This window comes from Chelonia mydas, chromosome 13 (genome assembly GCF_015237465.2).
Source record: "Chelonia mydas isolate rCheMyd1 chromosome 13, rCheMyd1.pri.v2, whole genome shotgun sequence".
NCBI classification, from domain to species: Eukaryota; Metazoa; Chordata; order Testudines; family Cheloniidae; genus Chelonia; species Chelonia mydas.
This window is the reverse complement of record NC_051253.2, coordinates 38,216,560-38,243,938: the sequence shown is the minus strand read 5'-3', so window position 1 is coordinate 38,243,938 and position 27,379 is coordinate 38,216,560. Positions and strand designations below refer to the sequence as shown.

The 27,379-nt window shown below is 46.5% G+C and overlaps 2 pseudogenes and 1 gene segment (V, D, J or C); 1 reads left to right on the top strand and 2 right to left on the bottom strand.

Moving 5' to 3' along the window:
• Nucleotides 1-2,047: 2,047 nt before the first annotated feature.
• On the top strand, nucleotides 2,048-2,718 carry LOC119563620. The segment is given in 2 exon segments: nucleotides 2,048-2,148; nucleotides 2,375-2,718. Coding segments are annotated over 2 exon segments (393 nt in total).
• Nucleotides 2,719-14,082: 11,364 nt separating this feature from the next.
• On the bottom strand, nucleotides 14,083-15,591 carry LOC102945696 (annotated as a pseudogene).
• Nucleotides 15,592-20,707: 5,116 nt separating this feature from the next.
• On the bottom strand, nucleotides 20,708-21,595 carry LOC102945925 (annotated as a pseudogene).
• Nucleotides 21,596-27,379: the final 5,784 nt, after the last annotated feature.

The following is a 27,379-nucleotide window of genomic DNA, read 5'->3' as shown; positions in this document are numbered from 1 at the left end:
AACACAGATCTCCTGAGACCCACTCCACTAGTCAATGGGTGGGTGGAGAGTAGGTGGAGAAAGACAGAGAGAGATGCAAAACTTCTGAAAATGCAGAACCGCTTGGGCCTCCCTCCTTTTCCAAGTGCCAAGAACGAGTAACGTACGGCCCTTCTGTACAATGGCTGCTGCATGGCATGAGACAGGGAGACGATAGGGTGTAATGCCTCACATGCATTCAGCCCAGGGGTAGGACTGGCCAGCCCGAGGCTGTTCTCTACAATGGCCACTCGTGATTCATTAGCGGGCGCAGAAGAATGAGACAGAAACAGCAACATCCATGAATGAGCACATGATGGCAGCCGAGCTCTGTGTGTCTTTTAGTGGCTGTTCTCATTTTCCTCCGCAGATGCGGTCATGTCTGAAAACCACACGGACTTTCGATTTCAGAGAAAGACACAGTTGAAGGCCTGTCTTCCCCCATTTCCTGCCTACTTCCTCACGGAGTGTCAGATGGGGAGAGGTTTTTGCAGGCACTATACTGTTTTTGTGCTGAAAACAATTTTGGGACTGGAGAGTTTGAATGAAAACCCCTCCAAAATAGAACTCGAGGGCATTGCACAGCTTTGAAGAGTCTGGCTCAGCATGGGGACCCCTTTCCTCGCTTGTCACCAAGGTTAAAAGGGAAATTCTTGTTTCAGAGGAATCGAAGAGGAAAGTTAAGGGAGCAGATCCTCACTTGGAGTAAATGGGTGTAGTGCCATTGACTTCAGTACAACTACATTTCTACTCCAGGCGGGTAGAAATTCTGGACTTAAATGTGCATGTTGATTTTACATTTCAAATGGTGACAGTGCTAACATGGGGTGAGATTCTGTTTACCGTTACTCATATCAAATAGTACTTTACTCCATGAGTAGATCCATTGGTCCAGATTCTCTTCTCACTTACTCCTCGTGGCTGAGAGGAGAATCAGCTTCATTGATTCCAAAAGACACTCCTGATTTACACGAGAATGAGTGACAGGAGAATTAGCCTTAATGAGTCCAATAGAGCTACTCTTGATTTACAGCAGGATGAAATGAGACTCTGATCCTTTGGCACCCGTGGAATTACTCCTAGTTCAAACTGGGCTGAATAAAATGAGACTCATTCAGATTGACTCCAGTGGAGTTATTGGCAATTGGGAGTGTGGTAAGTGGGAGAAGATTAAGCAAAAATCTCACGAGTGGAATTACTCCTGATTTACCCAAGTCAATGAGGAAAATCAGGCCGATTAACTCCCTTCTTAGTAGTCTCAAAATGTAAGTTACACTCAGTATATTAGAAGTCTTCATAATAAAAGAAAAAGCTTAGCTACAAAAAAGGTTTACATTAATTAATGACCAAAGCTTTCACTGGAAACAAGCCTGGTTTGACAGACCTCAAAGATAACCTGCTGTTTTGGAACATCCATGCTGTCCATCACTGCAGTATCTCAGCACCTCAGAAACATTAATGAATTTATCTTCACAACTCCCATGGGTGGCAGGACATTATGGCTGTCTCCATTTCCTAGACGGAAAACTAAGACAGACTGAGTCAACAGTCCAGGGTCTCTGCTGTTCTGTGGAAACAAGCCGAACGCTAACTGACCGGGATTGGGAAGAAAATTCACCTACAGCGGGGCTGTTCCTTGAGTTACAATTAGGGTCTAGCTTCAACTTTTCTTTGAATCTTTTTTATATTGTCCTGCAGGGACTGATCTTAGGCCTTAGGGCAACTCCTCTGTTCCTGTCACACCCGAGTATGTGGCAATAGAGGCTGGAGGTTTCAAAGTAGTATAAGGGGATTTTAGATACCCAGCTGTGATTGAATTTCAGTAGGGTTTGGGCATCTGTCCATTAAACACTTTTCAAAGTTCCTGCCTGAAGTCAAATCTCCAGATGCGGAGTCACCACAAGAAACTGGGTGGAGGGAGAGGGGGTGGGGACAGACAGACGGGAGAAGGGAAATTTCTGAAATGCAAAATCATTTGCCTGCCTCGGGGGATATAAGAACATGGGGTGATACCTGCCTTGTTAGTCAGCGGGAATATCTGACACCAACCCATTGTGCTAAAGCAGAGGTCAGCAGCAGTCATGCTCTGGCTACGTTGTCTTTGCGTTGTGGCCTGGTGCATCTTGTCAGGTGAGCAGCGAGGTGCAACCTCTTGTAAGGTTGGGATTTTTCATGTCTCCAGGGGCTGATGACATCAGTGGGTCGATCCTTTTGTTCTTACGCCAATCTCTGGCAGGTTTACTTTGTAACAGCCCACTTCCAAGGTGTCTTGCACCTTCCTCTGAAAGGTCTGTCGGAGATTAGCTGGCTCACTGGTGTGATGGGATAGGATCATTCCTCTGTGTTTCTTTAACAGGTTCCGAGGCCGCGATCACTTTAACCCAGCCAAGTTCTGTCCGTGCAAAGCCAGGAAGTTCCATCACCCTGGACTGTGTCGTGTCTGGGTATAACATCAATGACCACCATCTCCACTGGGTCCGTCAGGCTCCTGGGAAACGTCTGGTCTGGGTTACAGCCTTCAGAACAGGTTACGCCACCATCACCGCTTATGAATTCAAAGGACGGGTCACCCCATCCACCAGTGGGTCCACTGCCAGGCTAAAGATAGACCGACTGACAGCTGCAGACACGGCCACCTACTACTGTGCACGAGAAACACAGTGCTGGCTTCCCAGCTTCCTCTCCTACAGTAACCTCTAGGGCAAGGGGCTCCTCTCACTGAGCCATCTCTCTCTGCAGGAAATTCAGCCCTCTGCCAAAGCCTGCACATTACAAGAGTCCCAGTGCAGCCCTCAGAATAAGACCCTGGGGTTAAACAGGCCATGGGATGAGCCCCCTGCACAAGGGTGAACTTCACCCTCGAAAAATGAATCTTGTGGCCTTACCGGAACATACAGCCTCAGGAGGCACCGTGATCTATTGGCTAGAGCTCTGTGCTAGGGGTCAGGCTAGCTGAGTTCCGACCCATTGCTCTGTGGCGTGGCCTGAGGTAATTCCTGTCTACCTACCCGCCCCTTCCCTTTCCCACCCTCAGGGCCTCTTGTCGGTTTTAAATGATAAGCTCTTCTGAGCCCGGCCTGTGGCTCGCTGCGCTTATGGGCCATGCCGGTTTTACCACAAGCAAAAATAGTAATTAGTAGATTCATGTATTTTAAGGCCCGATCATTAGAATCATCTGCTCTAGTCCCCTGCGTAACGCAGGCCCGAGAACGCAGCCCAGCTACTCCTGCGTCCAGCACCACAGCTTGCGGCTGAGCGACTGCGCTGATGTTAGAGCGCGTGGAAGGTGACGAATGGATTTTAAGGCCAAAAGGGACCATTGAGTCTGACCACCTGTAGAGCACAGGCCAAAGGACTTCACCCGTGTGGCTGTCCTGTTCAATTATATGTTGGCACAGACAGCTATATGCCTTTCCTGTATAGTCATTAATGAGCACACAGTGGCAGAGAAGTTCTCAGGAATGGACTTCTGAGATTTCAAGGGCTCTCATCGCTGCAAACCACATGGCCTTTCCATTTCATCCCAAGTCACAGCTGAAATTCTGAACTCTCCCCATTAACTACCATCTTCATAACCAGCACGGTCCAGAAGAAGAGATTTTCACAAATATTATTCTATTTTTGTACTGTAACATTTTGGGAGGATGAATAAAAAGCCTTACGAAATAACGCTTTAGCGCATTGCGTAGTTTTTGGCTCAGCGTGAGGCCTTCCCGCTATACCGAGTTTCGGTTAAAGAGAAATTATTCTGATAAGAGTATTTGAAGTTAAAGGGTCAGATGTTAAATTGGTGTAATGCCATAGGCTTCCCTGGAACTACTCTAATATTTAGATCTACAAGTTCAAATAGCCTGTATTAATGTTTTGGTTTTACCTTTCAAATTAAAACAATGCTAGCGTAGGGTGAGATTATGTTCCCGTTACTCGTGTCAAAGTCGTGCTTTACTGCATGAGTAGGTCCATTGGCCCCCCTCACACTTATATTGCTTTACTCTAGAATTTCTCCTGCTTTACGCCTGGATGAGTGAGAGGAGAATCAGCCTAACTGATTCCAAAAGAACTACTCCAGATTTACACTAGAATGTGTGACTGGAGAATTAGCCCTGATGAGTCAATGGAGTTTCCACTGAGACTCAGTCCCATTGACCCTCAATGGAGTTACTCCTGCTTTACACTGAGGTGAGTAAGAAAAGAATAACTCACCTTGATTCCAAAGTATTTGGGGCTCTATTTCTAAATGGATTCAGGCAATTCTGAATGCATTTGGAAATGCCACATTGCCTAACGCCCGACGAAATTATTGAGTTTTAGTTGCTCAGATGCTTCTGAAAATCCCACTAGGCATCTATATACCTCTTAAAAATATGCATCATACTCCTGATTTGCAACAGGATGAGAGAAGTAGCCCAAGTTACACCAGGGATTTACTCCTGACTCGCACCTATCCTCTGTTTGCCAGAAGCTGGGAATGGGCGACAGGGGATGGGTCACTTGATGATCACCTGTTCTGTTCATTTCCTCTGGGGCACCTGGCATTGGCCACTGTCAGAAGACAGTATACTGGGCTAGCTGGACCTTTGGTCTGAGCCAATGTGGCCATTCTTGTGAGTGAATGAGAAGAATTGGGCCTGTTACACTTTGCTTAGTCTTAATGGAGTTAAGTCACTATTCAGTGTATAAGAAATCCTCATAACTTAGAATACTTTTATGGTGAACCTTTTTTGGTTAGTTATACCATAGATTTTCCAAATTAAAAGTATGGACATTAAGTCCGAAGTGAACCTTCTGTTTAGAATCTCCCATGGCCTCCATCACAGTAGTATCTGATCACTTCACGAGTATTTAATGAATTTATAGGCACAGCAGCCATGAGTGGTAGGAAGCCATTGCATTACTGTGATTTGCAGCTGGAATAGGGAGTTAAATTAAGAATGAGTGAATTGTGCATGGTCTCTGCTGTCCTGTGTGAACAAGCCACCCTCTTATTCACCAGGGTTTAGAAGAAAATTACCCCATGGATAGGTTTTTCCATAACCGACTACTAGGGTCTGTCTTGCACTTTCCTTCCAAGCCTTTTGTATTGGCCACTGTTGGATAGATCGACAGGTCTGATTCATTAGAGTACTCCCTTTATTCCAGACACAGCCTGAGTATGTGGGGGCGCTGGTAATAGAGGTTTTCAAAGGAACCTATGGGAGTTAGGCACCCAGTTCCCATTGAATTTCATAGGGAGTTGGGGACCTCCCTTCCTTAGGCAGCTTTGAAAAATCCCAGCCTGAAGACAGATCCCCAGTGTCCCACTCCACTGCTCGAACCACACACAAAAGGGCGGGTGGAGGGGAGAGAGGACAGACCGACGGGAGAAGGGAAATTTCTGAAATGCAAAATCATTTGCCTGCCTCGGAGGATATAAGCACTTGGGGAGATAACTGTCTTGTAGCTTTGGAGGAAATCACTGGCGCCAACCCACTGCGCTAAAGCAAAGGTCATCAGCAGTCATGCTGTTGTTTCATTGTCTTTGCATTATCTTGTGGTGCATCTTCTCAGGTGAGCGCGAGATACAGCCTCATGTAAGGTCTTGGGTTTTTTTCTTATAAACCAAGAACTGATGACATCACTGAGTCGTTGGTTTAAGAACCGAAGCAATTTGTAAAAGAGCAGGGTTAGGAAAAGCTTTTCATATCGGCTGGTTATTTTGTAATTGCCCACTGCAGTTGCCTCTGAAATGTCTATTGCATCGTCGGATGTGATATAACAATATCTCTGTTCTGGTTCTTTGACAGGTTGCATGGGCACTGTCACTTTTACCCAGCCAAGCTCTGCCCAGGCAAAGCCAGGGAGTTCTATTACTCTGGACTGTGTTGTCTCTGGGTATAATATCAATGACCATCATTTGAGCTGGATCCGACAAGCCCCTGGGAAAAGTCTGGTCTGGCTAGCAGCCTTCAGAACAGGTTACACGACCTACATCGCGGATGAGTTCAAAGGACGGGTGACCCCCTCCACCAGCGGCTCCACTGCCAAGCTAAAGATAGACCGTCTCACAACTGCAGACACCGCTACTTACTACTGTGCCAGAAATGCACAGTGGTCGCTGCCTGGCTTCCTCCCCAACAATATCCCTCGTGGAACTGGCCTCCTCTCACTTAACCGATTTTTCTCTTTGCATGAACTTCACCCCTGCCATAAGGACAGTAGAGGGGCCCAGTATCACTGGTGTCCCTCCTCAGTCCTCAGAGTGTGAGTTCCTTGGGGAACAGGCCTTGCTCTGCTGCCTCTCCAATGGGTAGGATTTTACCCTGAGAGATTTAGGGCTTTGGCCTCTGCAATTTCAATGTCTGTTCTTCAAATCAAATGGTGATCAGGAAGCAGCATGGTCTGCTGGTTTGGCCACCACAGTGGGAATCAGGAGAATTTGTAGATCAGTGTCACAGCCTAGAACAGAACCAATGTGAAGTGAAGCAAGTGACTTCCCCTGTCTCTGGTTCCTTTATCTGACTTTTCTGTTTACATGGAAACCTCTTCAGTGCAAAGCCTGTCTCCTGTGGTGTGTATGGGCAGCACCTGACCGACTGGAACGCTGATCTTGGTTGGGACCCTTCAGGTGTTACTAAAATGGCAACAATAATTACCCATGGATTTAAATGGCAGAAAGGACCATTATGTGTGACCGTCCCACGCAGTGGGTCCTGCATCCAGCCGAAATGTTGAACTGGAGCACTCGTAGGGAATATGCAGGACAGAGTCAGAGAGTTCTGAGGCCATTGTGCCCCTCTGCGTGACACACAGCAGAAAACCCCACCCCAGTCATTTCTGTAACAAACCCATGACTTTGGTTGGAGCCACAGCGTATAAATTGAGCTACAGTATATCTATCTGATATTGTTGACAGTGCTGGACAGGGAGGGAGGTGATCTGGATTCTAATCCTAATCTGCCACCAATTTGCAATGACGGAGAGGGAACAGGAATCCCTTGGTGCAGTGGTCCCCAGAGGGCAGCAGAACCTGGGGAAGGAGACAGAGACATCTATTGCGTAGTGACCACGCGGAAGCAGCAGATGGTCAGGAAGTGCGAGCATGCAGTGCCCTGGACAATGACCGGGAGTTGGTTACGCAGGTAGGGGAATGAGATAGAAGTTACTATACCCGCTACTGGGCAAGTCACGGTAGCAGAGTTTTTGAAGGACAGAGATCTAGCAGCTTTTAGTTCCAGCTGCAGCTGTGGTCATCTGTGAAAACCACAAGGAGTATCTCTTTCATTTTAAATTCCAGCTGAAAGTCTGTGGTTTCCCCACTGCCTGCTGCTTTCTTATCGAACAGCACCAGACAGGAAAAGATTTTAAGAGCTACTCTCCCACTGCCGTACGGTGTACAATTTTAAGGGGTGAGATTTGCATGAAATACCCTACCAAAATGAAACTGTCTTGCAATTAATAGCTTTGAAGTGTCTTGCTGAGCCTGAGGGGTTTTCATCCTACTTATGCCTGACTTTCAAGAAAACTGGTCCTATTTTTAAAGGTATTTTTAGATACCAAAAACGTAGGTTAGGTGCCAAACCTTCTTATGCTATTTTGAAAATCCCAGTAGGCGCCTACTTTGCATCATCGTGTTCCTAAAGACTGTTTAAAATCTAGCCCAATCCCTTTCCGAGAAAACTGGAAAGAGGCAGATTCTCAGGTGGTGTATTTCAGCATAGCCATGCTGACTTCATTAGCACTGCACACAGACACACTACCTCCTGATCCAGCTCTAAATCTTTACATTTTTTTTTATATTTCAAAAGAGGGCAATGCTAGCACGGGGTGAGATTCTGTTCCCATTCCTCATGTCCAGTAGTATTTTACTCTGTGAGTAGCGCCATTGCTCCGGATTCTCCTCTCGGTAACAGTGGCTGAAGACTGGAGTCTCTCCTAATTTACACAGGAGTATGTGAAAGAAGAATCAGCCCCATGACACCAGTGGAGTTAGTCCTGCCAACACCATGGTGAATGAGATGAGATCCAGTCTTATTGAGGACAATGAACTTACTTCTGCTTTACACCAGACTGATTAAGAAAATCAGTGCCTTTGACTACAGTGAAATCACTTCTACTTTACACTGAGGTGCGGGGGGGGGGGGGCTCTGCCCCAATGACTCCATTGTTACTATTCACAGAATAAGTGCCTACTCAGTGTTCAGAAGTCCTCATCCTTTAAAGTGAACCAGTGAAACATTTGTATTTCTAGCCAAAGCTTGACCAACATCAAAAATAACCTTCAGTTTAGGACCTTCCATGGGTCCCACCTCAGTAGGATCTGAGCCCCTCACAAACAAGAATGTATTTATCCCTACGACAGCCATGAATGGTAGGAAGCCATTGTTATTTGATGGGGAATGAAGTTAAAGCAAGACTGAGTGGGTGGTCCAAGGTCTCTGTTGTTTTGAGCAAGCACGGCAGCCTTTAACTGAATGTGGTTGGAAAGAAAATTCCCCTACGGCTAAGGCATCCCTTAGGTTGCTACTAGAGTCAATCTTGCACCTTCTTCTCAAGCGTTTGGTATTGGCTTCTGTTGAAGAACTGAGCTTGATGGGCAGGACTGATCCGTTGGAGCAATTCCTCTGTTCCCACCACACAGTGAGTATGTGGCAATGCTGGTAATAGAAGCAGAGCTATTCAAGGGGGCCTAAGGGAATTAGGCACATGGCTCCCAATGAGGTTCAAAGGGAGTTGGGTAGCTAACTTCAGCCTGAACACAGATCTCCTAAGTCCCACTCCACTAGTCAATGGGTGGGTGGAGAGTAGGCGGGGAAAGACAGAAGGGATACGCAAAGCTTCTGAAATGCAAAATCGCTTGCCTTCCTTGGAGGGTTTAAGTGCTTAGGGCGATAGCTCGTCGGCAGTCATGCTGCCGTTACACTGTCTTTGCCTTATCTCGTGGTGCAGCTTGCCAGGTGAGCAGGGAGATGTGGCCTCTTGTCAGGTGTTAGGTTTTTTCATGCCTCTAAGGAACTAATGACGGCACTGGATCATGGCTCTGATACTTAACCCAGTCTGTGACTCTGGGGTGAGGGGAAAAATCAGTTTTGTCTGGGCAGGTCATTTTGTAACTGACCATGGGAGGGGGTCTTGCACCTTCCTCCGTCATGTATTTTGGAGATTACAGAGACTCCTGCTCTGGTGCAGTGTACCAATATCTCTGTTCTCTTTCTTTTCCAGGCTGCGTGGCAGAGCTCACTTTAACCAGGCCAAGTTCTGCCCAGGCAGAGCCAGGCAGTTCCCTTACCCTGGACTGTGTCGTCTCTGGGTATAATATCAATGACCGACATAGGCAACAGTTCCGCCTGCCCCAGGGGAAAAGTCTGGTCTGGCTAGCAGCCTTCAGAACAGGTTATAGAGCCTACATCACAGATGAGTTCAAAGGACGAGTTACCCCCTCCACCGACAGCTCCACTGCCAGGCTAAAGACAGACCGTCTCACAGCTGCAGACACCGCTACTTACTACCACAGATGCACAGAGGTCGCTGCCTGGCTTCCTCCCCGACAATCTCCCTTGTGGAACTGGCCTCCGCTCACTTAGCCCATCTCTGTCTTGCATGAACTTCTCTCCGGGTCTTAAGGACAATAAAAGGCCCATGCGTCACTGGAGTCCCACATCAGTCCTCAGAGTGTGGGTCCCCTGGGGGACAGGCCTTGCTCTGCTGCCTCTCCAAAGGGTTGGATTTTACCCTGAGAGATTTAGGGCTTTGGTCTCTGCAATTTTAATGTCTGTTCTTCAAATGGAATCAGGATCGGGAAGCAGCATGGTCTGCTGATCAGGCCACTGCAGGGGGAATCAGGAAATTTTGGTTCTGTTCTTGGTTGTGACATTGATCTACAATGTGAAGTCAAGCCAGTGACTACCCCGGTCTCTGATTCCTTTGTCGGGCTTCTCTGTCTAAAGTGAAACCTCTTGAGTGCAAGGCCTGTCTCCTGTGGTGTGTATGGGCAGCACCTTGCACGCTGGAACCCTGTGTGTTCACATCCTTAAGGTGTTATGGAAATGCCAATAATAATGGCCTGTGGATTTGAATGGCAGAAAGGACCATTTTTGTTGGAGCCACAGTGTATCATTTGAGCTACAGTATATCTATCTAATATCGGTGACAATGCTGGACAGGGAGGGAGGTGATCTGGATTCTAATCCTAATGTGCCACCAATTTGCAATGGCCGAGAGGGAACAGGAATCCCTTGGTGCAGTGGTCCCCAGAGGGCAGCAGAACCTGGGGAAGGAGACAGACACGTCTATTGTGTAGTGACCACACGGAAGCAGGAAAGGGTCAGGAAGTGCGAGCATGCGGTGCCCTGGACAATGACCAGGAGTTGGTAACGCAGGTAGGGGAATGAGACAGAAGCTGCTATACCTGCTACTGGGCAAGTCACGGTAGCAGAGTTTTTGAAGGACAGCGTTCGAGCAGTTTTTAGTTCCAGCTGCAGCCGTGGTCTTCTGTGAAAACCACACGGCTTTTCTCTTTCATTTTAAATTCCAGCTGAAAGTCTGTGGTTTCCCCACTGCCTGCTGCCTTCTTAACGAACCAGGCCATATGAGAGAGGGACTTCAATAGTGACTGTCTGATTGTCCTACTGTGTGAAACTTTTAAGGGATAAAAGTTTGAATGAAAGACTATCGACATAAAACTGTCTTGCAATTAATAGCTTTGAAGTTTTGCTGAACTTGATGTTCTGGAAGGGCACGACTATCACCAGGCAACCTTAATTGTGCATTTTTTGACATTTAAACCTCTCTCACTAAAGCCTCAGTTACCTCTGCTTTTCTGACCATCAGTTAGCCTTACCTATAAATATTAAGATTTTGTCATGGTTATTTTTAGTAAAGTCACAGACAGGTCACAGGAAATAAACAAAAATTCATGGAGCTCGTGACCTGTCTGTGACTTTACTAAAAGATAACCGGGGGGCAGCGATAGGTAGGGGGAAGGAATGGAGTTCCATGGGGGGGTGACTGAGAGGCTGAGCTTCCCTGCCATGGCAGGGGGCATAGCCCCGGCTCCAGGGACCCCAGTGGGGGGTGCAGCCACGGAGAGCACACAGCCCCTGCTACAGAGCTGGCCACAGCTGCAGCCCTTGCCAAGGTTTACAATGGCACCAGTGGTGCCATGGAGCCGGGCCCATGCTGAGAAGGGGCCCCGGGCTGCTCCGCTTGCACTGCGCCCCGAGACCCCACTGGCTCCCCCTGCCCATCCCTTGCTCCTCTTGGCCTGCCCGCCAGCTGGCCGAGATCTCCTCTCCGCCCCCTGGCCCTTCCACTCCCTGTGTAAGCGCGGGAATAGTCCCGCTCTTGTGGGGAACTTTCCTGGCTCCTGCACTACCCCGGTGAAATGGGCTAGTGAAAGGATCTGAGTCCTCACTCCCACTTCCTTTACCCTTCCCTGCCCTTGAGGACTCCCCTTCCCCTCTCCTGGCTGGCAGAATCCTCGTAACCCCAACAAGGCTGGGCCCAGGATTCCTGGGGGACTCGACCCCCAACCCTGCTGTGGTCACCTAGGACAGGGGCTAGGGTGTCCCCACTCCGGGGTGCTCTCTCTGCACTGGGCACTTCTCTGACCCACTGACCACTACATACAAGTTAAAGCAAATGCAAGTTATTTAATCAACAATTAATTTTAAAAAGAATAAGGAAAAATGGGAAAGGTTAAAGGAAACACATCACCCCGCTCTGTGGCAGGGAACATCACAAACAGCGTCTCTGGAACATCCGGGCAATTCACAGTCTGCTCCTTGTAAGTCCCAGGCCCCTGCTCCGGCCCTGGCTGTGCTGCGGGGATGCTGCGGGTTGGACACTCGCTCTGGTGGTGGCCACACGCTCTCAGGCTCTAAGTGGCAGGACCGTCTGTCCCAGTGTCGCCCCCGCCCTGTCAGGGTTACGATCCAAGCCTGGCCTGCAGAGCCCCTTGGCTGAGGCGTCTCCCTGTGCTGAGCCCGCTGCCCAGGGTCCCCCTCGCTCTCCCCGCTGCTCACCGCACCCAGCTCCGGACTGCTCCAGCCCCAGCCCCACCACTCGGTCTCTGCACGGCTGCTGCTCTGCCTCCAGCTCCCTGGGCTGCTTCTCTGGCCCCCCTGGCTCTGGTTGCTGCAGCTCCGCTCCCAGGACAGGTCTGCTCTGCAGCCTGCTTCTGTGACTCTGCTCCCGGCACTGACCTGCTTCCTGGGCTGCTTTTCTGGCCTCTCTGGCTCTGGTTGCTGCAGCTCTCCTCCCAGGACAGGATCTGCTCTCTCTGGGCTGCTTTTCTGGTCCCTCTGGCTAGCCCAGCTCTGCTCCCCAGCTCAGCTTGGGCCCCTGCTTTCTCCTTAGTTCAGCCCCACTCGGTCTGACCCAGGCAATTCCAGCTCACACGGAGGACGGGACGCCCCTGGCCTCCTGACTCCCTGATTAGCCTGCTCGCCCTGGCATTCAGGCTGACCTGGAGCATTGGCCTGTCCCCATTGTTCCTGGGGTCTATCAGTCTCAGGGTCCTGGTTTCCCATCAACCCTTTCCCTTTTAGTGCTGGGAGCTAGCCAACCAAAACACCCCCACTGAATGTTAGTAAGGGGGTAACAGTCCCCTTACACCTGCTCCTCTCTGACCCCTGGCCGGACCCCAGGGCACCTCGGGCTCCGGGCTGTCTCTGCTTCCCACCACCTGTGGGTCCCGCCTGTCTCCCCGGAGCCGAGCCGCCTGGGACTGGGGCAGAAGCCTGGCCAGTCTCAGCCAGATGTGTGTTGGGGAGAACAGTGTAGAGGGCTTGGCTGGGCCCCTCCAGGCAAGTGCGTCTTGAGGGACCCCGGCCAGGGCAGGTCCTGGCCTGGCTGATCGCACCACTCCCGAGGGGCCAGAGCGATTCCCGGTCCTGGGACCAGCCCTGGCTGCGCTGCCGGCTCTGCCCGGCAGACACAGTCGCCTCCCAGCAGGGCCGGTGCGTGCGGCCGGGAGGCAGGGCTTGGGGGACTGGGTCTCTGGGAAGCCTGGGGGGGTGCTGGGCTGTGAGGGGGGCAGGGAGAATGTGTGTGTGTAAGGGCACCAGGGAGTGGGGGTTCTGTGGGGGGTGCTGGGCAGGGGTGGTGGGGCTGTGGGCAGGGGTGGTGTTGTGCAGGGTGCTGTGCATTTTTGGAGGGGTCTGGGAGGGCACTGGGAATAGTGGCTCCAGCGGGGCTCTGGCCATTGGGGGTGTTGGGCTGGAGGGGGGCTGTGTGGCGTGGCATGCGCCCACCCCCCCCCCGGGGAGAAGGGGCATGCTGGTAGCACAGGGCTGGGCAGGCCACTGTGCATCTGGTAACTGCTGGTTTGTAAATAGTGGCCTCGCACTGGGCTGGGTGGAGCGGGGCCACCCCTGCCATGACATGGCCCATTGCCCCTGGCTGGCCCCTCATTCTTGGGACTGACCTCCCCATGCCAGGCTCCACTGCCTCCATGGGGGCCCACAAAAGACTAATCCGGACCTGGCAGGGGAGAGGGGGTTGCATACCCCTGGGAAGCCACCGTGGGAGTGCAGCGACGGGGCTGGGGCTGCAGGGTCCTGGTTCCAGCCAGCCCCAGTTGCAGGGTGCACAGTCCCACCTCTGCTTCCTGAAACCCTAGAAGTCACGGAGGCCTGGCAAAGTCACGGAATCCGTGGCTGCTAGGACTAAATCGTGCCTGGGTGATAATATTGTTATTATTATTACAGCAGAGATCATGTGAACCCCTCTCCCAGGGTCACACTGAGTCAGTGGGACTAAGATTCCCTAAATTGCTTTGGAAAATGGGAGCAGTGCAAAAGTTTTAAAAGCACCTAAATCATTTGAGATCCTTAGGTGGCTAAATACCTTTAAAAATCTGCTGCTAACTCCCATTGATTTCAACTCCTTATGGGACTTAGGCCATATTTTTAAAGGCAATTGGGTGCTTAAGTCCCATTTTCAAACGTGACTTGGGCATTTGAAACCTTCAATTCTATTTTTTTCCAATTAAAGTTAGGCTCCTAATTGTCTAAATGGACAGATTTTTTTCAAGTATTTGTGTGCATAAAGGTGCAGATAGGCACCTAATGGGATTTTCACATTGAAATCCTTTTGAAAGTCCCACCAGGCATGTATATGCATCTTCAGATGCCATATTTATTTAAAAATCTGGCCCTAAATCACTTTAAAAATGGAACTTAGGATCCTAAGTCATTTTGATGCATCTGCATATTTTGCCCATGACTCCTTCTTTGACCTCCATTTCATTCCTTGATCTTTGCAAATTATGAATCACAATGTAAAGTTTTTCAGACTCTTTTGAAGCGAACCACCCATCCCTGCCTTAGCATGTCTTTGAAGACATCTCTTACTTTCTCATTCCTGAGGTGATATACGAATGGGTTTAGCAAAGGGGTGACCACTGTGTGAAGAATGGCTGCTGCTTTGTACAACCCTGACGAGTGGGTCTTTTGGGGTAATAAATACATGAAAATGGAAGAGCTGTAGAAGATGGACGTCACTGCAATGTGAGCTGCGCAGGTGGAAAATGCCTTTTGCTGACCGGTGGTGGATGGGATGTGTAAGATGGTGGTGATGATACACACGTAGGTCACTGTTGTTAAGAGCAAAGAGCTAAGCACCACAGTGGAAGTGTATAGGGAGCTCACCCATTCAATGAGGTGTGTGTCTGTACAAGCCAGTTTCAAAATGGGTCTTATGTCACAGAAGAAATGGTTAATGTCATTGAGGCCACAGAATGGCAAGCGGGACACCAGAATGGTTGGGCAGAGAACTGATATAAAGGCTGCCAACCAAGTGCCAATAATCAACTGGAGAGTCAACTTTCCATTCATGATGATGGGGTAATGCAACAGCTTACAAATAGCTATGTATCTATCAAAGGACATCACGGCTACCAGGATATACTCTGAGGTCCTAAGGAAGAAATAGAATTAGGTTTGGGTGAAACACCCATTGAAAGAAATAGCTTGATGTGCCGCCATAAGATTCATCATTGTTTTGGGAAGGATGACCATGGTGAACCATATCTCTGAGATGGACAAGTTGCAGAGAAACCAGTACATTGGAGTGTGGAGGCAGTAATCGCTCCACACCAAGGCTATGATCCCAATGGTCCCCATAAGCGTCAGCGTGTAGATCACCAGAAGAAGTAGGAAGACCAGAATTTTCAATCTGGAATTGCCTGGAAATCCTACTATGATGAATTCCTTCACTCTGGTTTGGTTCTCAGTATCTATGGCTTCATTTCTCACTCAGCTGCATAAAGAAGAGAAGGAAGATACAATCATCACAACTTCTTATTTGAAAAAATCCCATTTCAATTATAAAGCAGTAAAAGGGAGTTGTCCAACTCTCCCTGAAATTCAGTGGGATTTGTGTGCTTACTTTCTTTGGTGTTGCTTTTCTTAATGTAATAATGATCTGAGATGGATTAATAATCTTTGATGAAATAATTCCAAATGAGCCTGTTATTTGGCCAAGAGTAATATAGCCCTCTACAACATATAGAAAGAAGACCCCAGTCAAGAGGGCGTGAAACCATTAAGAGGTAAATGGGGGGGATCCGCACACCCGTGGATGGTGTGAGGCCGGTAGCGGCCCCCAGCATGCCGGGACTGGGTCTTCTTGGAGTCTGGTTGCTTGGGAATGCAGTCCAAAGCTGGTGGTAAACTCCATCTAAGGCTAAATACTGGCACGAGACCGACAGTCAACAAGTACCATAAGGGAAAGTTGAAAAGAGGCTTAAAAGTGGCCATTCTTCAACAAAAAAAAAACTTCAAAAACAGACTTCAATGAGAAACTGCAGAACCGGAATTAATTTGCAAACTTGACACCACCAAATTAGGCCTGAATAAAGACTGGGAGTGGCTGGGTCACTACAAAAAATAATTTTCCCTCTGTTGATACTCAGACCTTCTTGTCAACTGCTGGGAATGGGCCACATCCACCTTGATTGAATTGGCCTCGTTAGCACTGCCCCCCACCTTGGTAAGGCAACTCCTATCTTTTCATGTCCTGTATATTTAAACCTGCCTACTGTATTTTCCACTCCATGCATCTGATGAAGTGGGTCTTAGCCCACAAACCTTATGCCCAAATAAATTTGTTAGTTTCTAAGGTGCCACAAAGACTCCTTCTTGTTTTTACTGATACAGACGAACATGGCTACCCCTCCGAAACCTGTCACCATACTATATAAGGCATTCTCCATTACTAAAGATATTCTCTGGGTAAAGTCCTATTGATACTCCAGTTTATATATAGAAGAAGTGTAATATGATGGCAAAGACAATAACATAGATTTCACACAGTTATTTCCTTTCTTACTTACAGAAGCTTGACTACTGTTTTTTTCATCAGCGTCTCCAGCCTCAGAGTGTGACACAACTGCTTTTATTATAACTTGGGTCATGAATTCCAAGTCTATAGTCCACAATCCCAGCAATAGTCAAACACCAGTGGGACCAAATGTTAATACATTAATTGGTAAATGCAGACTCAGGGGCAAAAAGAAAGGTGATGAAAGATGGTGGGGGGAGGGAAGAGAGTCCGAAATGTTCACTTTTAAATATCAGAACAATTTTTTCTAAATGGAATTGACAAGACTGCCCGAGCTGCCCAGAGCTCTGGCTGGTCGGCTGGTGAGAAGCCAGACGCCTGGAGGCCCTGACATCCCTGATTCAAGATAGGGGTTTGTGGGCTGCCAGGTTCCCTGCCATGAAGGAGGGAACCTAGAAGTCCTGAGAGCCCAAGCTTGAGCCAGGACTCCCAGGGTTCCCAGCTCTGCAGGATCCCAAAAGGTGGGCTTTTCAAGAGCACCTAGGCCTAGATTCTCAAAGGGGATGTAGGCATGGCTAACTCCTAGGCACCCTGTTACCCATGGAATTTACAGCTCTGTATTAGACACCCAGCCCCAGATCCTCAAATGTATTAGATGCCTAAATCCCATTGACATTAATAGGACGTGGAGATATCAGGGCCCTAAAGAGATTTACTTGCTTGACTCCCCGTGCATTGCAGTGGGAGAGTTAGGCACCTGTGAGAGGGACCCGCACCCTAAACCCAACAGCCAAAATTAGACCAAAGGCGACTACACTATCATATGCCACGGGCAGAGACTAGGAGGGACTGTGGTGCACTCACATGCTTCCGAGGAAGGTGAATAGATCACTGCCAGACTGACTAGGGGGGAAATTTCACACATATGGCGACCAGTTAGACGCTGAACATGTGAGGAAGAACCATCTTGTATGAGGGAAATACAAGTTCAGGTCCCTACCCAATGAATATTTAATTGTTTACACAAAGTGGAAAAGCTTCAACAAGAGATTGAAACAGCATCAATCCAGAATACCCAATGGGCTTTTCTTTGGGTCATTTACCTAGAGTGTGGGAGACCTGGTTTCAAGTTCCCGCCCCAAATCCAGCAAAGGAGGGATTGGAACTTGGGTCTCCCAGGGAAGTATACTAACTATGCCCACTGGATCGGGGGCCCACAGGTGAGATAGATGATGGGGTGCCTAGTTAGGGAATTCCTCCAGTCCTTGGGTGTAAATGGGGGCACTGAGGAACCTAGCTTTGTCGGAACTGCAGCAGGTATTTTTGCATGTCCACCAGTGGAACTCTATCAGCGTTCTAGAGGGTGAACAATTTATGAGTTTACCCTTTATCAGCTTTATACAGGGTAAAACAGATTTATTTAGGGTTTGGACCCCATTGGGAGTTGGCCATCTGAGTATCAAGGACAGGAATACTGTAAGCTGCTTTCAGTTAAGCCTACAGATGTTAGGGGACATGGTTCAGACCTGGGTCTGGGTTTGGATCACAGAAACCCCCTGGGAGCTGCCACCCGATGTGCCAAGACTACTTCTGCCCCTGCTTTCCTGCCCTGGCAGCTTAGGATTTCAGTGCCCTGCCTGGTTTGAGCCAGAGCCGCTAGCCACTAGCCACTCAGATGCCCAACTCCCAATGGGGTCCAAACCCTAAATAAATCTGTTTTACCCTATATAAAGCGTATACAGAGTAAACTCATAAATTGTTCGCCCACTAGAACACTGATAGAGAGATATGCACAGCTGTTTGCTCCCCCCCCCCCCCAAGTATTAATACATATTCTGGGTTAATTAATAAGTAAAAAGCAATTTTATTAAATACAGAAAGTAGGATTTCAGTGGTTCCAAGTAGTAACAGACAGAACAAAGTGAATTACCAAGCAAAATAAAATAAAACACACAAGCCTATGTCTAATCAAACTAAACACAGATAAAAACCTCACCAGTTCTAGTAAGCTCTCTTTTACAGACTAGCCTCCTTCTAGTCTGGGTCCAGCAAGCACTCACACCCCCTGTAGTTACTGTCCTTTGTTCCAGTTTCTTTCAGGTATCCTTGAGGGTGGAGAGGCTATCTCCTTAGCCAGCTGAAGACAAAATGGAGGGGTCTCCCACGGGCTTAAATAGACTTTCTCTTGTGGGTGGAGACCCCTCCTCTCGCCTATGCAAAGTCCAGCTCCAAGATGGAGTTCTGGAGTCACCTGGGCAAGTCACATGTCCATGCATGAGTCACAGTTTCTTACCAGGTAGCAGCCATGGGTCACATGCTATCTTGAACGTCCTCAAGTAGACTTCTTACATGGATTGGAGCCTTCCAAGATCCATTGTAGTTTAAGTCCTTCTTGATTTGCACATTCCTTTCTCAAGAAGCTGACCAAATGCTTTACAAAGGTTACTTAAAAATCAAGCCAATACCCAGCCAATATTCATAACTTCGAATACAAAAATGGTACTTGCATACAAATAGGATGAATAGATTCAGTAGATCATAACCTTTACAGAGATATGTTACATGGCTTATGTATCATAGAACATATTCCAGTTATGTCATATTTACATTCATAAGCATATTTCCATAAAGCCTTATGGTGGGCACCGTCACACCCATGATGCCTAAAAGTTGGACATCGGTGCCAATTTTTGTGAATCTGGCACCTAACATCATTTAAATCGAGGAGAGTTCAGCATCTAAGCACTTTTTAAAACCCCACTAGGTGCCGAGCTGCATTTTAGGCCCTTAGCTTTAGAAATCTGACCCTATTTATCTCCCTTAAGGTCACTGGAAAATCCCATTCTCAATTCTTGGTGAATAGCACTTGGTATTAGTCAAAACTCCCCAAAATGCATTTACATAATTATTTAGACAAAACAAGACAATCATCTACAGAAATCATAGAATGCAGTTCCCAGTTGTGTAAACCCTTGTGCAGAGGAGTGCTTTGAGCACATAAGTAGTCCCAGTGAAAGGACTAGGAGAAGCACAGCCATCAAGTCACTCACATATACAAGTGTTTACAGGAGTTTTCTGCTTTAGATTTTACCTGACTGACACTCAGCCCGAGAATTTAAAATCTGGTGATTGCATGTTCAAATCTGCTTTGGGGTGGGGTTCAAAATCTCAAACTAACAGCACTAATTATGCTATACAAGACAATTTGTAAATTCTAACATTGTATAATATAGTGACTGCACTTACGTTCCTATTATGAAATCTGTCATTAATGACTAAATTCACACAAATCCATTAAGAACTACCAGCAATGGCTGGAAAAAACGAATGTTTTGTCAAAATTTGAAACACGACTTTGCAGTTTGAAAATGGACTGATTCTGCATGTTTTGAAATTTCCTGCAGCAATTTTTTTTAAGTTTCTTGGGTATTGAAAACCTGAAAACTTCCAAACTCAAATAGCACAATGGAATATGAATGGTAATTTAACACAGTTTAACCTGAATTGTGTGCCGATAAAAATCATGCTTTTTCATTGCAATGAGAGAACTATTTTTTTTAAATCAACCTAACTCAAATGTGCCTAGAGTAATATGTAATTTTTTTTGTGGAAATTTAAAGACAACAATGTTTTAAAATGTATAGAACAAGACCAAGAAATAAAGGAATTACTTATAGTCTTATTTCTAATATTCCAACCTTAACAATATAGTAATATGAAGAGTACAAAACATTGGTTTATATAATATTTAATACAGATATATAAATCACTAAAGTTTGGATTTTCAGGTAAGCCTAAGGGAGTTAGGCACCAAAGCCCAAGTACCCTTCAAAGGGATGTGCATGTCTATCCCCCTTAGGCAGTTTAGAAACCTCAACTTTTGTTCATGTTGTGTTTTTATCACCTTCAGGACATGCTGAAAAATATTACAAAGACTACGGGGTAAAAGAAGTGAAAAAGAATAATTGTTCATAAACTTAGTAAATGCAGCTGTAAAAATACACGCAGGGAGCACACTAAAAATGTCATGTTTTATATACCAACTTTGTACATATTCTAATTTCTATCTACAAATACATTACCCCAGTCTTTGACATTTTAGATCCAAAATGCATTTTTATCATTTTTTTAAAAATAATGATACTAGAAGCTCTGAATTTATTTGAGGCCAAAGTCACAAGTATATCCCTTCAGGTATATAAAATGAAAATCCAAATCAATGGATTAAAAACACTGCTAAAATCTGCAAGATATTATCATGGTGAACACAATCCACAGATCCAAATCTTCAGAAGGTATAAATTAAAATTCCACCTTCATCTCATCCTTAGCCTCGCTCAGAACAATAGGGAAACCTCGCTTATTGTGTTTGGGTTAAATTTTAGTTCTCACAGCCCAGAGAATCCTACATGTGTAGAAATTTCTTTTTTCAGTTTATCATTTTGCTCAGGGACTCTTTGAACTCTGTGTTTTGGAAGGTATAGATGAAAGGGTCTAAAACTGGAAGTAGGACTGTGTTGAATAAGGAGACCACCTTGTTTATCCTAAAGGAAGAATGAGTTGAAGGTCTCATATACATAAATATTAGTGCCCCATAAAATATATTAACCACTGCCAGATGAGCAGCACAAGTAGAAAAAGCCTTTTTTTTGGTCAGTGGAGGAAGGGATCTGGATGATAGTGGATATGATAAAGATGTATTTATGATGTCAACGTAAAAAGAAATGCACTGCCCTGCAGTATGACAGTTGTTATAAAACCTGTGAAGTCTATGATGGATGTGTCAACACGAGCCAGTTTCAGAAGTGGCCCAAGGTCAAAATAGAAATGGTCAACTCGATTGTCCCTGAAGAACGGCAGGATCCACATTGGCAGTGGATGGAAGAAGATGAGCACAATTCCTCCAAGCCAAACCAGCAATGCCAAATGGAGACAGACTCTGCTAGTCACGATGGTGGCATGATGCAATTGTCGGCATATGGCCAAATAGTGGTCGAAAGACATGGACGTCAGGATGACCTACTCCCTTTTGCCCAGGGAGAAATGGAGAAAAACAGATGGTGGTTCTGTCCGAGAGTAGGTTGGCCAGCATCTTTGGGACCACAAGGGTCGTGCTCCAGATCTCCAACAAGGAGAGCTTACAGAGGAAGAAATACATCAGAGTGTGAAGTTTTTGATCAACCCTCACAACTGTGATGATGAGGCTGTTCCCCACAAGAGGTAAGAGATACATGAATAAAATGACACCAAAGAACACCATCTGCATTCCATGAAGATTGGGAAATCCCAAGAGAATGAACTCTGATCGTTGTACCATTGCCCATATTCTCTCTCTCTCTCTCTCTCTCTCTAATGGGAATAAGAAATTAAGAAGCATTTTAGATTTTACTACAAAGTATTAGTCTCAATTTAGTTATTTCATAATATTCTTTGCTAATCTTCTCTGATGAATTCCTAGGGATATCCCAACTTTTCTTTTTGGTACAGTTGTAAGGATAAATAAATGTAGTCTACTAGATCCATTCAAACTTGTGATAATTCCACTAATTTTCAATGCAGGTGCACCAGAATAAGTGAGAAATTAACTTGTACCCTAATTTGTTCCTTGAAGAGGGCAGCCTTCAATTCCTACAAGAAATATTTTGGTATTTTGTTGTTCTTTGGAGAAAGAAAAATCCTCATCAGGAAAAGAAATATCAAATAAGTAAATGAACAAGGGCTTCACCCTGCTGTCACCCATATCGTTACACTTCCAGGCTCGGACTGGACCCCGGGCTCTAGGACCCCACGAGGTGGGAGGATCCTAGAGTTTGGGCTGCGGCCCAAGCCCGGAAGGCAACATAGCAATGAAACAGCCCCGCAGCCGAGCCCCGCGAGCCCACGTCGGTTGGCATGCACCAGCCACAGGTGTCTAGTTGCTGAGTAGACAGACCCTTACTCTTTCACATCTTGGGTGGAATCTTGCAACTCTCCCACTTTTAGAAAAGAACCCAGGTAAACTGCCCCATATATACCAACTGTTTGTCAGCATGCAGGTCTGACGGCATCTCAGGAACCTGCGTTTTGGCCCTCGTATTCAAGGGAGCCATGCCTGTTCCGCTGACTTCCCACACGAGTATAAGACTCCGAGTATATTACTGTCACTTGTCAAGGAGTGCCTGAGGAAAAATAGAGCTCAGAGATGCGAGCTGTGTCTAAGCAGAGGTGCTAAAGCTTTTAGAGTGCAATAAGTTTTGAACGATTTGTAAACTGCCCCTTAGTTCAGCTTGGGACCAAGGGGCAGATAAGTGATGTCAGTTTTATGTAGATCAGATCTTAGATTTCCCATTTCAGCAACAAAAAGGGTTATTCCCATCTAAAAGCGATAGAGGCAGATCATTTTACAGTGGGAGTGTTGTGGAACCCCTTAATCAAGCGACCCTTAATTTGCATCACAAACTCTACACCAGATGGCCTAGTGGCATCCCAATTTTCAAGCCATTATCCCTATGCACATGGGTTTTGGAGCGATTGGAATATTAAAGTCAGCTCCTAATTTGGGGTCTGTATCTGACGGACTCTCGGCCTAAATGACCTCAGTCGACATACACTAACCCTGGACCACATTAAATGTTGCAGTTTGCAAAGCAATCTGACTATTTATATGCACTTTAGATCACTGTGAAGGATTGGCCCTTAAACCAGAAGCTTTGGTCATATGCCAAATCTTACAAAAAGAGGACCTGAGCTGAAGTAGGCAGCAAGCACAAGCTGCATTCTCAGAATGCTGCTGCGGTCTGAACCCAAAGACAGAAAACACGGGGTTAAACTGCAACGATCTGTCTCTTGGAGCCAGCCAGTTACACTGATGCAAGGCTGTCTGAAAAGTCTCGGGTAAGCAAAGATGTCCTAGTCCCGATGCCCATGTTCTCCTGCTTGTCAGCCTACTCCCAATAAGGTTACTTTCTCTGGACACCAGCAGAGATCAGCCCTGAGTGCGTTGGTATTGTCTGTGGCAGATCAGAGCCATAATCTGAGCCCAAGATGTGAGCAACAGAGTTACGACAACAGTAGAGTTTTGATGTCACATGGTATATTCTGGGGGCCCATTGACTGGGGAAACCCGCACATAAATTACTGCCAAATATGGACCATTAACCCTACCCAGGACATGGCAATTCTCAGCAGAATCTGAGTAGGCAATTGGAATTCTGAGCACTCTGGACAAAGGGTTATTTAACAGTAAGCAAATCTCAACCATAAATATAGCAGAGCTACATCTCCGCTGTAAGAGAGTGATGGAAATATCCCCTACAGCAGACAGCATCCTCATCCCCTATATTCATTGCCCAGCTGCCTTTGACTTTTAACCGGTGCCCAGTTTCCCTGGCTGCCTTTGACAATCTCACACACGCTACAGAACAAAACCATTCATGAGTTATCACCAGGAAGATATGTACCAACACATTCCAGGAACTGGGATAAACATCGGAAATTCCAAAAACTATCCTTTGTCTTGCAGAAGGGAACAGAAGTTGGTGAAGAATGTCACCTGATATAATATAAAAACATTTTCAAAACTGCAGTGCTCAGTTCTGTAGAAGTAGAACTTTATTCCACTGAAACTCAACTTCTCTATCCTTCAAAAAACTCAATGTTTTACAAGGTTCAGTGAATTTAACCATGCCAATCTATAGATCACTGAGCACAAGGATGTTCACCTCTCTTTTCTACTAACCTTTAGAATTAGTATTATATTCATATCAAAAGTAAAGGTTCAGAGATTTCAACCTTTCATACTTCTGTTATCATCCGTTCCTTGAAGTAATCATTTTTGGGTGAAACTAAACTTTTTTATTTGTTTCCAGCATTGTTTTTTTACTAAAATCAAACATCATTTGTGGGGAGTTACTGTTTTGTTTCCGCCTATGTCCCACCGGGAGTCCAGTTTCTCCAACTCCCTACAGTTCCTCTTAACAAGGAGTTGCAAACTAGTGTTGGAGTTTCACTTGCTAATTAAAAGTTTTAACAAACTTTTCACATCTGCATTTTTATTTCTCACTGAAGTCTATACCAGTTCTACTTGTGGATGTAATGCAGTTTCTCTCCAACCATGTATGTTTTTCTGTGAGTTCTTAGGCCCTGATTCTGCAAAGGAGTTAGGATGGGATTTTCAAAGAAACGTAAGGAATCGAGGCATCCAGATCTCACTGCGTTTCAATTTGAATTGGACACCTAACTACTTCAGGCATGTTTGTCCCTTAGCTTTAAACAAAACTGAGTCCTGAGTCACAAGTATGATCCTCAGGTCATGGAATACTGTGCCTCTAAGTCAAGGGAGATACCACTGCTAAAAAACTGTCATACAATTAGTGGACCATAAAATCCACAGATCCAGATTTTTAAATGGGATACACGGGCATAGTTCAACTGAGTTAGGCACTTTCAAACATTAGTTGTTCTGCTTGGATTGGTCACGTTTTTTGGAGTCCACAGAATCCCAGTTGTTTAGGGATGTCTTTTTCTCCTCATGGTTTTTCTCAACACTTCTTTGAACTCTGTGTTGCTGTGGGTACAGATGAAAGAATTTCAAAGCGGAACTAACATTGCATTAAGCAGGAACAGCACCTTCTTTCCCCCGATGAAGAATCAGTGCAATGTAGGCTGGAAGGGACTCTGATTGGTCACCTAGGCCATGCCAGGTGCTGAATCAGGGCTAAGGATTATCTAAATCATCCCTGACAGGTGTTTCTTGGATCTTTGCCACGGAAGGCTTTTAAGAGCAGGTTAGACAATCTCCCCGGCAACTTGTTCAGGGCTTAACTATCCTTAGAGTTAGGAAGTTTTTCCTAATGTCTAACCTAAATCTCCCTTGCTGCAATTTAAGGCCATTACTTCTCCTTATCCACTGAGGACAGGACAAGAACAATTTGTCACCCTCCTCTTTATAATAACCCTTTATGTACTTGAAGACTGTTATATCCTATCTCAGTCTTCTCCAGACTAAACAAACCATACTTTTTTTAATCTTTCCTCATAGGTCAGGTTTTCTAGACCTATAATCATTTTTGCTGCTCTCCAGTGGTCTTTCTCCAATTTGTCCACATCTTTCCCAAAGTGTGGTGCCCAGAACCAGACACAATTCTCCAGTTGAAACCTCATTAGTGCTGGGTGGAGTGGAAGAATTGCTGCTCATTTCTTGCTTACAACACTTTGGCTAATACATCCCAGTGTAGCGGGGTGGTCACCCGCTCCGGCCCTGAAAGGGTTAAAGCCCGCCTTGGGGGAGGGCTGGGGCTCAGAGAAAAGGCTAGATTGGGAGGGCAGCCACAGCTGGGGCCACGCCCCAGTCAGGCCACAGCGGGCCCAATGAAAGGGCTGTGAGCCAGGAGCTCAGGCAGAAAGAGTCTGTCTCTAGCTTCTGAGAGAGAAGGACCTGCCTGCCTGGGAGCTGAGCAGGGCACCTAGAGTGGAGCAGGGCTGGGGGAAGGCCAGAGGATTTGGGGAGCTCCAGCCTGGGAAACCCCCAGGCTGAGGCCTTGCTAAAGGCCAGGAAAGGTACTGGGGCTGCAGAGGGGCAGCCTGGGGTTTGGCAGAGGCAGCTGGTCCTACCCCCTTGCCGATGATGAGTGGTTTACAGACTGCAGTCTGCCCCAGTGAGCGGGGGCTAGATGGTGACTGGCAGTAGCCACTGAGGCAAGGTGGGGATAGAGGGGTGGGGGTTCCCCTGGGTGGGGAGACCCAGATTGTGGGTTACTGCTGGGGGCAGAATCCTGACGTAAAGGGGCACCGGGGTCCAGGAGGGACTCGGGGGCCAGCGGCAGGCGAGACACTGGCCTGCAGAGGGCACTCCAGGCTGGAAGAGCTAATTCCCCAGGACAACCAGCAGGAGGCGCCACACCAGTGAGTCATCACCTTGCCACACCCAGAATAATGTTCACTTTTTTTTTTACAACATTGTTACATTCTTGAGTCATAATTAGTTTGTGATCCATTATAAACCCCCGATCCTTTTCTGTAGTACTCCTTCCTAGGTAGTCATTTCCCATTTGATTATTCCTTCCTAAGTGGAGTACTTTGCATTTGTCCTTATTGAATGGCATTCTGTTTATTTCAGGCCATTTCTCCAGTTTGTCAAGATCATTTTGATTTCAAATCCTGTCCTCCAAAGCACTTGCAACCCCTCCCAGACTGGTGCAATCCACAAACGTTATAAGTGTGCTCTCTATGCCATTATCTAAATCATTGATGAAGACATTGAATAGAACTGGACCCAGGACAGAGCCCTGTGGGACCCCACTCAATATGATGCTCTTCCAGGTTGACTGTGAACTACTGATAACTACTCTCTGAATACGGTTTCCCGACCAGTTGGGCACCCACAATATAGAAGGGTTATTGACGCTATATTTCCCTAGTTTATGAGAAGATCATGTGAGAGAATATCTAAAGCCTCACTATAGTCAAGATATATCACGTCCGTTGCTTCCCCCCATGCACAAGGTTTGTTAACCTGGCTAAAAGGCTATTAGGTGGGTTTGGGTTGAGGATCTCATGTACATAAAGATCACTGCTCTGTGAAATATATTGTCCACCATCTGATGAGTGACACAAGTAGAAAATCCCAGTTTTTTGCCACTTGTGGAAGGGATCTGAATGAAAGTTGACATTATAAAGATGTATTCACTGTTGTTGTAGGCTTGTTGGTCCCAGGATATCAGAGAGACATGGTGGGTAAGGAAATATTTTTGGACTAACTTTTATGGGACCTGAGGAAGAGCTTTTGTATCGCTCGAAAGCTTGTCTTGCTCACTAACAAAAGTTGGTCCAATTAAAGATATTACTTCACCCAGCTGGTCTCTCTAACAATGTAAGATGTCAATGTGAATGAGTTGCCCTGAAGAATGACGGTTACTCTAAAATTCATGAACTCTATTCTGGAGGTGTCAGCCTAGGCCACTTTTAGAATGGGTCCAACACCACAACTGAAATGCTCGGTACTGTTATCCCCAGTTGCTGTAAACCAACGTAGCCCCTTTTCTGATCTGCACCCGCTGAAAACCTGGCTCAGAGGTTTACAGTAGGAAAGACTCTCTCAGTGCTTCTGGGGACATTCCACATA